The sequence below is a fragment of the Acinonyx jubatus genome, chromosome A3 (genome assembly GCF_027475565.1).
Source record: "Acinonyx jubatus isolate Ajub_Pintada_27869175 chromosome A3, VMU_Ajub_asm_v1.0, whole genome shotgun sequence".
NCBI classification, from domain to species: Eukaryota; Metazoa; Chordata; class Mammalia; order Carnivora; family Felidae; genus Acinonyx; species Acinonyx jubatus.
In genome coordinates this window covers 24687785-24704170 of record NC_069388.1, presented here as the reverse complement: position 1 = coordinate 24704170, position 16386 = coordinate 24687785, and the positions used below count along the sequence as shown (strand labels likewise).

General features: G+C 42.8%; 1 protein-coding gene across 1 annotated transcript in view; it reads left to right on the top strand.

Annotated features, from left to right (window-relative positions):
• The first annotated feature begins 934 nt into the window (after window positions 1-934).
• CHMP4B (charged multivesicular body protein 4B) overlaps window positions 935-16386 on the top strand; it is a 52811-nt gene continuing 37359 nt past the window's right edge. The window contains exon 1 of the mRNA XM_015071890.3: window positions 935-1280. Coding sequence (XP_014927376.1) covers window positions 1091-1280 — 190 coding nt within the window. The 5' untranslated portion in view covers window positions 935-1090. The remainder of the gene's footprint in view (window positions 1281-16386) is intronic.

The following is a 16386-nucleotide window of genomic DNA, read 5'->3' as shown; positions in this document are numbered from 1 at the left end:
TAACTGACTGAGCCACCCACGTGCCCCAAGGGAGAAGTGATTCTTGACAGCAAAGGACAAGGGAAAACAATGAAATGTGGCCCCATAACCACAGTGATCTGCATAGTGCACGGACAAAAAACTCTTCAATACTTCTACTACTTTTGAAAGTTCCAGGTCTCTTCCTGGTTTAATTATTAGTGTGTATAATGATGACCAAGAAGGAATAACTTTTGAGCACCTAGCTAGGCCATGCTAAATAAGCACTTTACATTACCTATCTCATATAAACTTGGAGGTGGTCTTGTTATTATCATTTCTAGTTTACAGTTTCAGACAGGAAGGCACACAGAGTAGGGGAAGTAACTTGCCTAAGTTGCAAGGTGCGTTTTGAACCTTTGCAGTCTAACTCCAGTGCCAAGGCTGTTAGTTTCTACTAGGTTTCCAAGAACCTGCTAGGCGAATAAAGAGTAGAAAGGCATTCTAGGTAGAGGGAACAAAGTATACAAAGACAGGACTAGTCAATTAAGCTAGTCAGCCACTCAGTTTCTCTGAGTCTTGGTTACTCACCTACAAAATAGGAACAGTATTATCTATCATTAGGCTTGTGAGAATTAAATGTGATAATGTGTGTGAAGCACTTTGCACAATTCCTGGATCACAGAATGTATATAATGCTAATTAACGTTTTGAAAAATATTGTTATTTCTCTTCTAGTCCTTCTACCTCTACAGAACGGGCTCCAAGGAGACTACATTTCCCAGCATGCCACCTCGCCCTTTGACTCTAGCTGGACCAAAAAGACGCGCCGCGGAGCGCCTCAAGCCGGAAGACTATAGTCTCCCGGCATGCAGTGCGCCTCCTTCCATTAGATTTGAGGCACGGCCGGCGCGTTGCCCTCCGGGAGTTGTAGTCAGCGACGTATTGCTCTGACGCTGGCCAGCCCCGGGCGTGGGGGCCTGTGGGAGGTGGCGCGGCCGAGCCCAGCTGCGGGGCGGAGGCGGCGGAGAGGCCTGTGGCGGCAGGGAGCGGCGGGGCCAGGAGCGGGCGCTGGAGCCGAGCCGAGCCGAGCCGGAGCGGGCGGCGCAGGCCGGCGCGGCGAGCAGCAACCATGTCGGTGTTCGGCAAGCTGTTCGGGGCCGGAGGGGGTAAGGCCGGCAAGGGCGGCCCGACCCCTCAGGATGCCATCCAGCGGCTACGGGACACGGAGGAGATGCTAAGTAAGAAGCAGGAATTCCTGGAGACGAAGATCGAGCAGGAGCTGACCGCCGCCAAGAAGCACGGCACCAAAAACAAGCGCGGTGAGTCGGCCCAGTCCCTTCGGACTCTCCTCAGGCTCCTCTCAGGCTCTCCGGGCCCGGACTCCACCGTCGTCAGACACGCCCCGGGGGCTGCCCGGACCCTGGAACTCTCCCCGGTCAGACTCCCTTCTGGGCCTTTCCGGACCCCTCCCCTCTGGCTCCCTTGAGTGTCCCTTGGGGCCTTGGACGCCTCCACCATCAGACTCTCATTCCTGCCTTTCCCCTCAGGCTCTCCCTACCCCCCAGGCCCCTTCGGGTCCTGGTTTCTCAGCACTTCCCTCCGCCCGCCCTATATTCTGTTCTCTTCCGCCTTTTCCTCCTCTCTCAGGCCTGCCCTCACCCACCTTCGAGACACTGCTGTCTCTTCCTTATTGGCTCATTTCTGCCCCCCATCCTAACTCATGTACCCTTCCTTGTCCTCGCCCTGCCTTCTCCTGACCCTCTGTGGGGGGTCTAGGAGCTGCCCCAGCCCTTCCCCCATTTCCCACTCACAGTTCGCCTTGAGAGACCTCCTTGATGGAAAGAAAAGGGGAGTGGGAGAGTGGAGACCCCTGGTACCGTCTCTGTTCACTTGCTGAGTGAACTTGAGTAAGTTGCTTTCCTTCTTGAGGCCTCATTTTCCCCGTCCATCAGCAAGTGCCTTCCAGATCTGTGATTCACTGCTTGCTGTCTCATAGCCAGGGCTTATCAGAGTTTCTGGTAGCAGCAGAAGCCTTCACGGGTGACTCATGGCTTCCCCATGGCTTCCCCCATCCTTTCCCCATCCCTTCCCCATCCCTCTGAACCAGAAATAGGACTCCATTCCTCCATTGGCCGTGACTCCTTCCCAGTCCCCTCTACTGGGGGTCAGGGTGGGGATAGTGAACCTCGAGGCATGCTTTTAATATACTTCTGTTGTTGTATGGCTTTCTGGGCAAGTGCTTTGTATTCTTCTTAAGGTGAACGTGACAATGCTTTAGTAACTGTAAAGCAGTTTAGAGATACTTGATCATTTTGTTGTTATGGCAATATGAGATTGAACTATAGGGTGACAACGCCTCCTCCCGCCCCCAGAGGGAAGCAAAGGTGAGAGGGATTGAGGAACTGCACAAACAAGTATTTAATTTAGAAGTCTGCTAGTTACTAGCTGCGTGACCTTGAGCTAGTTACTTTACCTCTCTGAAAGAAGATCATTTCTTTACAGTGACTTTACAGCACATAGTAGGGGCTAAATAGTAGTTTTCTTCGTTCTAACAGAAGAACAGAATAGCTTATCCTGAGGGTGCTTCTCTGCTGATAGTCAACAAATACTCTGGAAAAATTTTTTCGAGTGCTTTTCTTTGCTGCATATTCACAGGATGAACAAAGCACAGCTTCCACCCTAATAAGAAGACAGAAATAGGAAAATAAGTGAAAAAAATATTGTCTAGTGGTGGTGGGTGCTTAAAAAAAGATGATCTGATAGGGTGCAATGGAATGGGAAAAGAGGTGCCAGGGGAAGACCTTTTTTAAAAAGTCAAGTTTGAACTGAGCCTTAAGAAACCAGCTCTGTAAAAACTAGAGGAGGAGCTTTCCACTCAGGGAAAACAGCATAAGAAAAGGCCTGGAGGTTGGCCTGTTTTAAGAAACAGAAGACCTCTGGGTCTGGAATGTAGCAATTGAAGGGGAGAGTGGTATGAACTAGGAAGATGGGGATTGGGTGGACCTTGGACTTCCTGGTAGAGTTTGGATTTTATTTCAAGTGGGTGGCAAGATGTTGCAGGGTATATGTGTCCTTATCATTGATAGAGTTTTAAAAACACCATCTAGCTGCTCTTTGGAAAGTACACAGGTCAGGGGTGAGAGTGGGAGCAAGGAGGCCTGAGATAGTTGCTGTCGTCCATTTGTGGCCTGGATGCCAGTTGTAGGTAGCCCTGGAGATAGAGAACGGGGTTAGATTTTGCTGCCTCTAGCTTTTTTTCTCTGATGATTCTTCCTCAGTCAGGATCCTCTATTGTTGATTAGAGTCTTTGTTTTTAGCAGTCTGCATTTTGGAACGCTTTGCCTGTTGCAGGGTGTTGGAGGAGAGGGTATCACTTTACCTCATCTCCCATCTGAGAGGGAGATTCTTCTGAGGTCTTTTGGTCTGGAGCTAGTTTAGTTTTTGCAGTTTTAGAGGTGATTGAATTTTCTTTCAAGAGGCTTAGAGAGGGTACCAGCAGACTGTGGAGGACCAATCTCAGTTCGTTGTAATAATTTTGCTGAAAACAGTCTGTCTTCTTCCTTTTCTTTTTTTTTTTTTAAGTTTATTTATTTATTTTGAGGAAGGGAGGGACAGAGAGAGAGAGAGAGAGAGAGAATCCCAAGCAAGCTTCTCATGGTCAGTGCAGAGCCTGATGCGGGGCTTGAACCCACAAACCTCGAGATCATGACCTGAGCCAAAATCAAGAGTCAGACACTTAACTGACTGAGCCACCTAGGTGCCCCCAGTCTGTCTCTTTGAGTTTGGCTGAGAGGACAGGAGCTACTATAAGCTGCCCTTCTTTTTTAGCATCTTCTGGTCTTTTAGACCAGAGGTCTTTTAGCATCAAAGTCTTATCTGCCTATTGGGATAGTGCTGTGAGGTATTAACACCACCACATACCATCCAGTTAGTCACTTATTGGCTTGCTACTGTGGTGGGATCTGCACAATCAGATGGAAATACACTGTGTGTGCCTTCCAGGAATTCAGGATTGATAGTGGGTGTGTTTTTGTTGTAGTTTGTGTGTGTGTGTGTGTAAAAGAGAGAGTGAGAGAGTGGAGGAGGAAAAGGAGTAGGAGGAGGAAGAGAGGAAGGGGTAGAGAAGGGAGAGAAACATACCAGTCGGTGCTGAAACGTGTGAACATGGGTCTGAGGCTGCATAGGAGGAGGTTCCTGTCTGGAAGGGAAAGGGCAAGGGGGGCTTCAGAGATGAGGGAAGTGTGAGACGGGTCAGCAGGGAGTTTGGGAGCAGTGAGAGTGATATGGGGTGAGACAGCAGATAAGTAACTGCAGACTGGCCTGTAGCCTCAGACCTCAACCTGGAAATGCTGAGGAGCCACTGGCTGTCTTAATGCAGAAGAGACAGATCAGCTTAGGTTTCCAAAGAGTATACCAGCAGCAGCGTAAAAGTAAGTAAGGAGTATAGACCAACCAGGAAGGGGCTGGAGGCAGGAATCCATTAAGACATAAGGATAGAAAATCTCATAGACATGATTTGAGCTGTAGATTTATCATTTACTAGCTGGTGCCTTGGGCTGGTTACTCTGAACCTTAGATTTCTCCTCTGTGAGTAGGAGTACTAATATCTACCTTATTGGGTTAAATTGTGTTATGCGTGCAAGGCTCTTAGCATATGCCTGCCATATGGTAAGTGATCAATAAATGCTTGCCATTATCATTATTATAAGGAGACTTGTAATTATTCAGGTGGGAACAAAGGGCCTAGAGTAGAAGCGTGAAAAACTAGATGAGAAGTAATGCATGTCAGACTTTTCTGAAGGAGAATCAAAAGAGGCTTGGTGATTTATGGGACTTGGGGGCAGGATGAAGCAGGGAGGAGTTGAGGACGATTTCCAGGTTTACAGCTTGGACAACTGGGTGGATGGTGATGCCATTAATCAAGCTGAGAAACACAGAGGAGGAGCAATACTTCATAATTGTGTAGTCCTTTGAAGTTTGTAAAACTTCTTTTTTCCTGAGTCTCACAGCATCCATTGTGAGATTATGAACTCCTTGAGGTAGGTTGGATGCTTATGTTCATCACTGTGTCCCCTAGCATAGGGTCTGACATATGGTTAATGTTCAGTAAGTGTCTATTAAATTAATGGAAACCATCTGTTGACTATGTTCTGTTACTCCCATTGTACAGAGAAGAAAATGAGGCTCAAGAGAGGATGTAACTTGATTCAGAGACCAGTTCTTCTGGTGGCTGTGGGCATCTTGTGTTCTGTTTACTCCCATGATGGCTGAAGGCATCATCATTACCTTTGTCATCACTCGGCTCATTAAACACCCACCTGGGCAAGGTGTGGTGCTGAGTGGGGGGAAAAGAAGTGAGATAGGACCACGCCCGGCCCTGTTGCCCAGCCCGGCCAGGTCCTTGTGGCATACACATTGGAAAGATGATAAATTGTCCTTTAAAACAAATCTCTGAAGGGGTGCCTGGGTGGCTCAGTCAGTTAAACGTCTGACTCTTGATTTCAGCTCAGGTTGTGATCTCAGGGTTGTGAGATCAAGCCCAGCATTGGGCTCCATGCTGGGTGTGGAATGTGCTTGGGTTTCTCTCTCTCCCTCTCCCCACCCCCTCTCTCAAATAAAATTAAATTAAAATTAAAAATTAAAAATAAATAAAACAAATCTCTGAAGCTCAAGTAGATTATTTGCAGTGCACAGATGTGTTCTAGGAAGTAGTTTTAGTTAGGGGCCTGGAGCAAAATTTGGATTGCATATTTTTGCCAAATTTCTTTTCCTTTCCTTTAGTCATGTATTCATTCTTTTTATATTGAATTATTTTATTTAATTTATTGGGGGGGGGGTGGAGACAGAGGGAAAGAGAGAATCTTAAGCAGTTCCACACTTGATTCAGAGCCCATTGCAGGACTCAATCTTATGACCCTGGGATCATGACTTGAGCTGAAATCAAGAGTTGGACACTCAACCAACTGAGCTACCCAGGCACCCCACATATTCATTCTTAAGCATGTGGTAGGCTCTTAAACTGTGTCCTAGGCCCCATGCTCAGTGCTGGAAATATAGAGAAACCAGACATGGTCCCTGCCATTCAAGGGACTTAAATATCATCACCTTTCCTTTTGTATAAAGTAGAAATAATAGTCATCTCACATAACCTTTGGTGAAGATGAGCTAAGATGGTATATAAAAAAGTGTGACACATTGTGGGTATGAAAGTATACTTTTCTGGTAAAGGTTTTGCTGCTCAGGTTTGTTTGTTTGTTTCTTTCTTTCTTTTTTTAAGTTTACTTATTTATTTTGAGAGAGAGAGATAGTATAGGAGCAGGGGAGGAGCAGAGAGAGGGAGAGAATCCCAAGTAGGCTCTACACTGTCAGTGTGGAGCCCGACACAGGGCTCTAACTCACAAACTGCGAGATCATGACCCCGAGCTGAAACCAAGAGCTGTCTGCTTAACTGACTGGGCACCCAGGTGCCCCTTGCTGCTCAGATTTCTTTGGTTTGATTGTCAAAATGGAAAAGTCCTTTAACTGAGAAGTGGATGGAAATCAGTCTAGGTGAACTGACAAAAATCACTCAAACTTAGGTTTTTTTTGGTTCCTTTCCACAGTACCCTGTTAGTTTTATCCCTAAGACATGATCAAATATCAAAGATTTTTTTTTTCTTCTTAAGGCATTGTAATGAGTTATGAAGTATCTACCCTAGGTGGTTCAGATTTGCCTTTTGTCCTGTTTTAATAAAGATGAAAACAACTTGTAGAAAGGATCATATTTTAGTTTAACAAGAACTGTATAAGATTAAGAAATGGGTATGAGACTGGGTACCTTAAACACCCTACACCAATACATGTCTATTGGATTTATGGATGCAAATCATTTCATTTACAGGTTAATTTAGGTTTAGTCGAAAATGTCTGATGGATGTAGAGAGGCTGTGTGCTCACAGGAAATACATCATCATTAAGTCCTGTTCATTGCTGGAGCCAGGGTGACTCTCTCATGTTTAATAGAATTGCTTTAAAATGTTAGCATGTGGGAAGACATCTTAATAAGTTACATTTATAGTGAATGTGGCCTTTTGGTTCTCTAGACTCAGGGTATCAGGTAGAAAAGTACAGCATCTTATTGGTGCATGTGTCAGCAGGATCTCCTTTTCCGGAGGCCCTGGGATGGAAAATCCAAAACTCACCCAGGGAACTGAGCAGTGGGAATTTCCCTTGGTGACGCTTAAGTTTCTTGTTTGAAGAAATGGCTGGCCAGATTGGGTTTGGTTTACTTCTTAAGACAGATGGAGTGTCAGAGAGGCCTTATGTGTTGGCTGTCCAAACATGCTGGTGCCTTTGATTCAAATGACAAAAATCTTTTTTTGCCCCATTTGGCAGGGAGATTAAATATTTTTAAGTGCCTGCCAGGAGGTTTATAATGTGCTTTGAAATTCAAGATAGATTTTGTTTGGAAGTTTAGCTACATGTGAGGACCTTTGAGCTTGACTATTTTGCTCAGGGAAATTTAGTGTTGTCCATGGTTGGGTTTGTGTGCAGAGAGCGAGATCTTGGAAAATAGCTTGTGAAGATGTATGGGAGCCCTATATCCCTGAGGCAGAAAGCCAGGACCTGATTTGTTTCCAGTGGTCCAGAGCCCTGAGGTGGAGCCAGGGCTGAATGGGAGAAGGGAAGCTCTTGGAGTCTTGAGGAATTCCTTTGGGTAGGAAAGGTTTATGAAAATTTGGGCCTCTTGCCCAGAATTTTTTATGCTGTGCCATTGTCTTTAAAAGAGTGAGAGGATCTTCAAACAATACAACTTTAGAATGGTCATTTTGAGGATAGATGGTTATATTTAGAAGGAAAAGTTGAACTTAGCAACAGGAAACAAGAACAGACCTATCTGGATATAATATAGCCTGTTTTTAAGGTGTTTGGCTCAAACCAGCAGATGCTTATAGAGTTCCTTCCGGGAGGAAGGCAGCATGATGGTTTAGGCAAAAGATTTCTCTGTTTGAATGCTGGCCTCACCACTCACCAGCAGTACCTTGGCAGTTACTTATCCTCTCTGAGTTTCAATATCCCCATCTATAAAAAGGGGAAAAATAATACTTACTTCTTAGGATTCTTGTGAGGATATGGAATAAGTTGATACATGTAAAGTGCCTAGCAGAGTGCCTGGAACATAGGAGAGATGTCAATGTGTCCTTGGTTTCCCATGTATAGTCTTGGGCAAAATAAAGGATATAAAGATGGATAAGACACTACTTTCTCCCTACAAGGGCTCACACTTCAGTGAGGAAGACACATACATGTACAAGTAACTGATAAAAGGCAAAGCATGGTAAGTGTACAAATGAAGTATTAGAGGACAATACAGCAGGAATAGATTAATTCATCTCTGAGGGTTGGCAGGTTCATTTCACCCAGCCACCCATCCGGTGCCCAAATTCCCTTTGCAGTATTCCTGCCAAGCGATTAACCTCCAATTGAACCTCTTTGCTGACAGGATTTGTATTAGGTGCTCTATCCTCCCATACTACAGCATCGTCTGTCTTTGGATAGCTCTGACTATAAAATCACCTTTCTTTGGAACTGAAATCTTTCTTCCTGTAGTGCCTACTTGCAGTACAGGTTGAGGATGTAGCTCTGTAGGGAAGCAATTTGGGCTCGTAAAAAGAATGTGGTACAAGGCCTGGGGGCAAATCCTGGCTCTGACAGTACAGGATTGTGAACAGCGTTCCTTCCATTGGGAAAGCTAATTGCTAATTCTGCCTCTTGGGGCCAAAGAGAACAGGTCTAATCCTCCTTCAGTAAGATAAATCAGGGAAGATAGTGCTTAATGTTTCAAGCCTGCACTTCTCTAGGACAGATCTCTGTTCCGTTGGCTGTTGCCAGGTATTTCTGTTCTTTCCCTGTTACCCTCCTCTGGATGTGCTCCTCTTTATCGGTGTTTCCTTTAAATTGTGGAGTGAGCAGAGCTGAATTTCTGAATATTCCAGCCAAGGTCTGAGCAGCATAGGCCAGAACATGCAGGGCTAGCCATTTGTCTAGGAATTAATTTGATTCTGTGTACTAAATGGCCCATATCACTGAGACAGGTTTTTGGTTTTTTGTTTTTAAGCAAATTATGTTTCTGGTGACCTTTCATTAATAAAAGAATGAACATCTTGGGGCGCCTGGGTGGCTCAGTCGGTTAAGCGGCTGACTTCGGCTCAGGTCATGATCTCGCTGTCCGTGAGTTCAAGCCCCATGTCGGGCTCTGTGCTGACAGCTCAGAGCCTGGAGCCTATTTCAGATTCTGTGTCTCCCTCTCTCTGCCCCTGCCCCGTTCATGCTCTGTCTCTCTCTGTCTCAAAAATAAATAAACGTTAAAAAAAAAAAAAAAAAAAAAAAAAAAAGAATGAACATCTAGGAACCACTAAAGTTTGGCCTTTAAGGAGTCTTAACTGAAGGGTTGAATGATTTAAATTCTTTTTTTTTTTTTTAAATGTTTTATTTTTGAGAGAGAGAGAAAGAGAAAGTCAAAGTTCAAAGCAGGCTCCAAACTCCGAGCTGTCAGCACAGAGCCTGACACGGGGCTCAAACTCGCGAAACATGAGATCATGACCTGAGCCAAAGTCAGATGTTTAGGATACTTAACCGACTGAGCCACCCAAGTGCCCCTGGGTGATTGAAATTCTTGACTAAAGCATCTAGCCGTCTTGATTCTCCCATAGCGGCTATTTGTAGTTCTACCTTTTCCCTCTTCCATACAAGGCAAAACTGGCTGGAAGGCTTATTTGAGGGATGCAGGAAAACTATACATCTCCGTGGTTGTGGCTGTTTAGGTCAAAAGGTTAATGGCATGGTACAGTGGAAAAGGTGATGGGCTTAGGACCAGAAGACCTGACTTATATTCCACCTCTGCCACTTGCTGGTTTTGTGATATGCAGCAAGTTTCCTTATATCTCTGAGCATCAGCTTTTTCAGCTGCAAAAACAGTATTTAATATCTCCTTTACAACTTTGCTACTCAAAGTGTAGTCCATGGGAGTATTTGGGAATGTTTAGAAATACAGATTCTCAGTCCCTGCCAGCCCTACAGAAGCAGAACCTGCATATTTATGAGATCCCCAGGTGGTTTGTATGCACATTAAAGTTTGAGAGACACCTCTCTGTTGTGGGGGTTAAATGACAATAGTGGGCATTTTTTATATGCCCATGTCAATATTCATTCCTGGATACTCAGGGATGCTGTCTTCGTGGTCAGTTTGCTCACTTCTGTTGCTGCTCAGAGATTGAACTCTTATCCAACTCAATCAGTTTCCAGATGCCTTCAGCTACCTCCAGACCCAGTGAGGCCACAGAATGTGGTTGGTTCAGTAGAATCTGGCTCCCCCACCTTTGAAAAACTTGAAGCACATATCCTGCTAATGGGGTAATGGCCTTCTTCATGAAAGAAGTCAGTCATCTGGGTAATTGAGAAGTATTTAGTCAAGCTGTCAGTCATGAGGACCTACTGATTGTTAGGCACTGGCAACCCTGGTGACAAGTTGGGTGCAGTTCCCATCCTTAGGAAGCACTACTGCCTAGTGGGGGGACCAGTTGGTAAAGAATTTTTACCCAGTGAGGCTTGTATAGAGTGCTATAAAAACCCCAAGTGAAGAGGAATTAATTCCACTTGGGGGTTGGGGGGTGGCTAGGAAATGAATTTTTTTTTTTAAGTTTTTTTTTCTACCAGAAATGATTTTTCAGAGAGTTGTGATTTCTTGGTTCAGTGGCTTTCTGGCTGTTTCCTGTTCTGTTTCTATGGCGTTGGTAGTGTTCTGATCCACCAGTTTTCTGCATCAGGAGGGACAGATATTCTCTGAGAGTCAGTTCTATGTTAGGAGCCATCTGAGATGCTGTGTGGATTTCCAGGCAGTGAAAAAGACACAGCTTGGCCCAATGGATCCTACAGATCTGTTAAACAGATCTGTGGCTCTTTCAGAGAAAAAAAGTTACCACAACTAAATAACCCATATGTTTTTTCACTGGAGTCTTACAGCCATCCTAAGCGTACATTTCAGGAACTTATGGATAAAGTAAAAAAAGATTCAGAGAACTTCTCCGCCAGGGGAAAAGGAGTTATATGGGATAATGAAGTATATAAATGGTGGGAGAGGATCAGTGCAGGGAATTCCATCATGAACCTGCCCTGTTTGATTCCATAAAATGATATTTTTCTGGATTTGGGGTGATAGTGAATCAAGCACCAGATTGCTTGGGGTGCTAGGCCTGGGACTTGGCACAACCTGCCGAGGAAAGCTTTCTCTCATTGAACAATCAGGGCAGTTGAGTTTGCTTAGAGCTGAAGGCTTTACAAGTCCCAAAGCAGAAGTTCAGACACCCATCCAGTTCATCAAGTGTGAGGCCTGTCGAATGATCCTGCTCTCAGAAAGCCCATACTCTTGGTAGACAGGAATAATTAAAGTGCGGTAGTGTCTGTAAGGGCCAGCCACAGGAGCACCCTAAATGGCATAGGTGGTAGAGATTTGAAAAAAGGAGCAGTTCTTCAGTTCAGGGTTGAGATGACAGTGTGATCTTTTGTGTTAGTCCTTAAACAAGTAGGCAGCTATAGGTTGGAGTGGGGTGGGGTCGACTGGGGTGGGGATTGGGTGTAGACACTCATGTTTGGTATTTGACACCACCTCAGATCTAGAGTTGTGACTGGAAGTTGCAGAAGAACCTCTCCTTTTATCTAGCTGTGTTGAGTATAGAGTAGTATATTTATTTGAGAAAAGGAAACTAAGGCTTTTGAAATGGATTTGGATATTGTGTACTGTTTAGGGACCTTGATGCTGAGATCCCAGATCTTTTTGATCTTAGTGCTTTATAGGTAAACATTTGCATTTCATTTCAGATGGTCCCTTTTAAAAGAAGGTAGCTAGAAGTCATCCAGATTGGAAAGGAAGAAGAAAACTATCACTATTTGCAGATGACATGATACTATATATAGAAAACCTTAAAGATTCCACCAAAAAACTCTCAGAGCTAATAAATTAATAAATAAAGTTGTGGGGTACAAAATTAATATACAAAAATCTGTTGTATTTCTATACTCTAATAAGGAACTATCAGAAAGAGAAAACAAGAAAACAGCCCCACTTAACAATTGCATCAAAAAGAATAAAATAGCCTTGGTGACTGAGCCACCACGAGGGACTCAGCTGCCTCCCCCTTGAACCCGCTTGCTTCCCTGATGCTCTGTCACCTCCCCCCACCTTTTCCCCACCCCTTCTCCTATAGGCCTTTTCCACCAAAGAAAAGAAATCATATTTATTTCCACTGTCCAGAACCTCCACTCTTTTGACCCCTTTGCTGATGCAAGTAAGGGTGATGATCTGCTTCCTGCTGGCACTGAGGATTATATGTATAAGAATTCAACAAAGAAATGGCAGGAAGACCTTTACTACTGTCTAAAGCATTGTTGATGATTACGACAAAAACTAGTGAAGATGTTTAAGAAGAAATTTGCCTGTCATAGTACTTTAATTGAGCATCCAGAATATGGAGAAGTAATTTAGCTACAGGGTGACCAGTGTAAGAATATATGCCAGGGGCGCCTGGGTGGCTCAGTCGGTTAGGCGTCCAACTTCAGTTCAGGTCACGATCTCACGGTCCATGAGTTCGAGCCCTGCGTTGGGCTCTGGGCTGATGGCTCAGAGCCTGGAGCCTGCTTCTGATTCTGTGTCTCCCTCTCTCTCTGCCCCTCCCCCGTTCATGCTGTGTCTCTCTCTGTCTCAAAAATAAATAAACGTTTAAAAAAAATTTAAAAAAAAGAATATATGCCAGTTCCTCCCTCTTAGAGATTGGACGGGCTAAGGACAACCAGCTGAAGGTTCATGGGCTTTAAGTGCCTTTGGCTCACTGAAGCTTAAGTGAGGATTTCCTCGCAATGGGTAGAATTTCCTTTCTGTCCTTTGTTACATTGTTTAAAAACCTTATAGCTTCTTGTAAAGATGATTTGGGGTCTGCTTTTAACTTGGACTAGTTTAAGTCCTTTGTGCAATAAACTGAAAAGAGCCAAAAAAAACCCAGAATAAAATACTTAGGAATAAATTTAACTAAGAAGGTGAAAGACCTGAAAACTATAAGAAATTGATGAAAGAAATTAAGATACAAATAAATAGGAAGATATTCCTGCTCGTGGATTGGAAGAATTAATATTGTGTAAATGTCTGTACTACCCAAAGCAATCTACATATTTAATGCAATGGCATTTTTCACAGAACTAGAACAAATAATTCTAGAATTTATGTGGACCCACAGAAGACCTGAATAGCCAGAGCAGTCTTGAGAAAGAACAAAGCCAGAGGCATCACACTTCCTGATTTCAAACTATACTACAAAGCTGTAGTGATGAAAACAGTGTAGTATGGCCTAAAAGACACACAAGTCAATGGAACAGAATAAAGAGTCCTGAAATAAACCCACACATATATGGTCAATTAATTTATGACAAAGGAGGCAAGAGTATACAATGGAAGAAGGAATGGTGTCTTCAATAAATGGGTTTGGGAAAACTGGACCGCTACATAACAAAAGAATGAAGTTGTACCACTGTTTATGCCATACACAAAAATTAACTCAATGGGTTAAAGACTTGAACGTAAGACTTGAAACCATAAAACTCCTAGGGGAGCCTGGATGGCCCAGTCAGTAAAGCATCCAACTTCGGCTCAGGTCATGATCTCACGGTTTGTGAATTTGAGCCCTGTGTCAGGCTCTGTGCTGACAGCTCAGAGCCTGGAGCCTGCTTCAGTTTCTGTGAGTCATTCTCTCTCTGCCCCTCCCCCACTTGTGCTGTGTCTCTCTCTGTCTCTCAAAAACAAATAAATGTAAAGAAGAAAATTTAAAAATAAACAGTAAAACTTCTAGAAGGAAACATAGGTGGTAAGCTCCTTGATATTGGTCTTAGCAATTTTTTTTTGGATCTGACTCCAAAGGCAAGGACAACAAAAGCAAAAATAAACAAATGAGACTACATCAAACTAAAACGCATCTGTACAGTGAAGGAAGCCATTAACAAAATGAAAAGGCAACCTACTGAATCGGAGAAGATATTTGCAAATAATGTATCTGATAAGGGGTTAATATTCAAAATATATAAAGAACTCATACCACAATAACAATTTTAAAAATCTGATTAAAAAAATGGGACAGAGTATCTGAATATACATGTTTTCCAAAGAAGATATATAGGTAGCAGTAGGCACTTAAAAGGATGCTCAACATCACTCATCATCAGGGCAATGCAAATCAAAACCATAATGATATATCACCTCATACCTGTCATAATGACTGTCATAAAAAAGACAAGATATAACATTTGTTGGTAAGGATGTGAAGAAAAGGGAACCTTGTTGTACACTATTGGTGGGAATGTAAATTGGTACAAACACTATGGAAAACAGTATGGAAATTTCTCAGAAAATTAAATATAGAACTACCACATCTAGCACTTCCACTTCTGGGTACCTATCTGTTGAAAACAAAAACACTAATTTGAAAAGATATATGCATTTCCAGTGTTTATTGCAGCATTATTTACAATAGCCAAAATGTGGAAACAACCCAAGTATCTGTCACTTGATGAATAGATTAAAGAAGTTGTGAGTGTATTTGGAATACTGCTCAGCCATACAAAACAATGAAATCTTTATAACAATATGGATGGACCTTGAGGGTATAATGCTAAGTGAAATAAGTCCGAGAAAGACAAATACTACATGATTTCACTTAAAAGTGGATTACAAAAAACCCAGACTCCTAGATACAGAGAACAGAATGGTGGTTGCCGGAGGGGATGGGGTTTGGGCAGGCAGTAAAATGGGTTAGGGGATCAGGAGGTACAAATTTCTAGTTATGAAATAAGTCATGAGGTATAATGTACAGCATAGGAAATACAGTCAGTAATACCGTTTTAACTTACGACACATGGAAACTAGATTTATTATGGTGATCAGTTTGCAATATATGTAAATGTCATAATGATACAAATGTTAAATCGCTATGTTGTACACGTGAAACTAATATTGTATGGTTATACTTCAGTTTAAAAAATAAGAGTAGCTAGAAACTTTTTCTTCATTCACAAACCCATTTGCTAAGTATATATTAACTTGAGCTGTGTGCCAGATACTGTCCTAGTTTATTGGGTAAATGCAAGTGAAGGCACGTCATTGCCTCTGTGATGCTTTACAATCTAGCTAGAGTGACAAACAAATAATCAGATATAATCAGGGTACAGTGTGATCTGTTCTAGAAGCATATTCAGAATTCAGAGTACAAGATATGCAGTGGAGGTAACTGAAACAGTCTGTATGTGTGTATGTGTGTGTTGATTGAATCTGTATTTTTATCAAATAGTTTTTGGAGAATAATAGAATATTACAGTAGGAAAGAACTCAAAATGTGTAAGTGCTTGAAACTTTGAATTAATATAAAAAGTTTCTGAGAAAGAAAACCCAGGAACATGGAAATATATGTGGTGCTTTTAAAAACACTTTATTTGAATCAGAATCCCCTTTAGGGGGACATAAGAGTGGATATATGTTTAACTTAGCTTAGTCATAAAAGAATTACTTTTAGAATACTAAATTTAAAGTACAGCTTATTCTAATAATTATTGCAAATTCGCTTTACAGTTGTCTTATTTCTTACAAAAGAAAGTAGGAATAAACTTGAGGAATGATTTACTGTATGCATAAACAGGAACTGTAAGTTTCTTGTTTATAAGCTTTAAAAGACCTGATAGTTGTAAGAGCAAAAATTAGACTTGTACATGTGTAGCCTGGCTGCTATTCTCTGCAGAGTTTTGAGGAGGAGTTGGTATTCAACAAGGCCATCAGAAAGACTCCCCATTAGGGTGAAGGCTTTGATCAGCCTGTGTCCCCAGAGTTGATTAGACTTTGAAACGTTAACTAACAAGGATGATATTTAAAACTTAAATAATTGCGGGCTCCTGGGTGGCTCAGTTGTTGAGCATTTGAGTCTTGATTTTGGCTCAGGTCATGATCCCAAGGTTATGGGAAGGAGACCCTTGTCTGGCTCCCCGCTGAGTGTGGAGCCTGCTTAAGATTCTCTCTTTCCCTTTACCCCTCTCCCCTACGCGTGCTCTCTCTCTAAAACAAACAAAAATTTTTAATTAAAAAAATTTTTTTAAGCTCAAATAATTGCTAGTTTCTTAATTCTCCTTCAAGTATACCAGTTGCTTCCACCTCTCCAGAGCATTTTCTCCTTTTAGAATCTTGTACAAAGTCAGTGAATGGTTGCAGATTTCTTGGCAAGTTTGAAGTTAGAAAATTTGGGTTTTGAGTTGTAATGGGCTCTGATAGCCTTCTATGGCATGTCCAAGGAGGGAGCTAGTATCAGCCTGGCATCCAGCTTGTTGCGTTTAGCAGACAGGGCTGCAGAGCTGGTGGCGGCA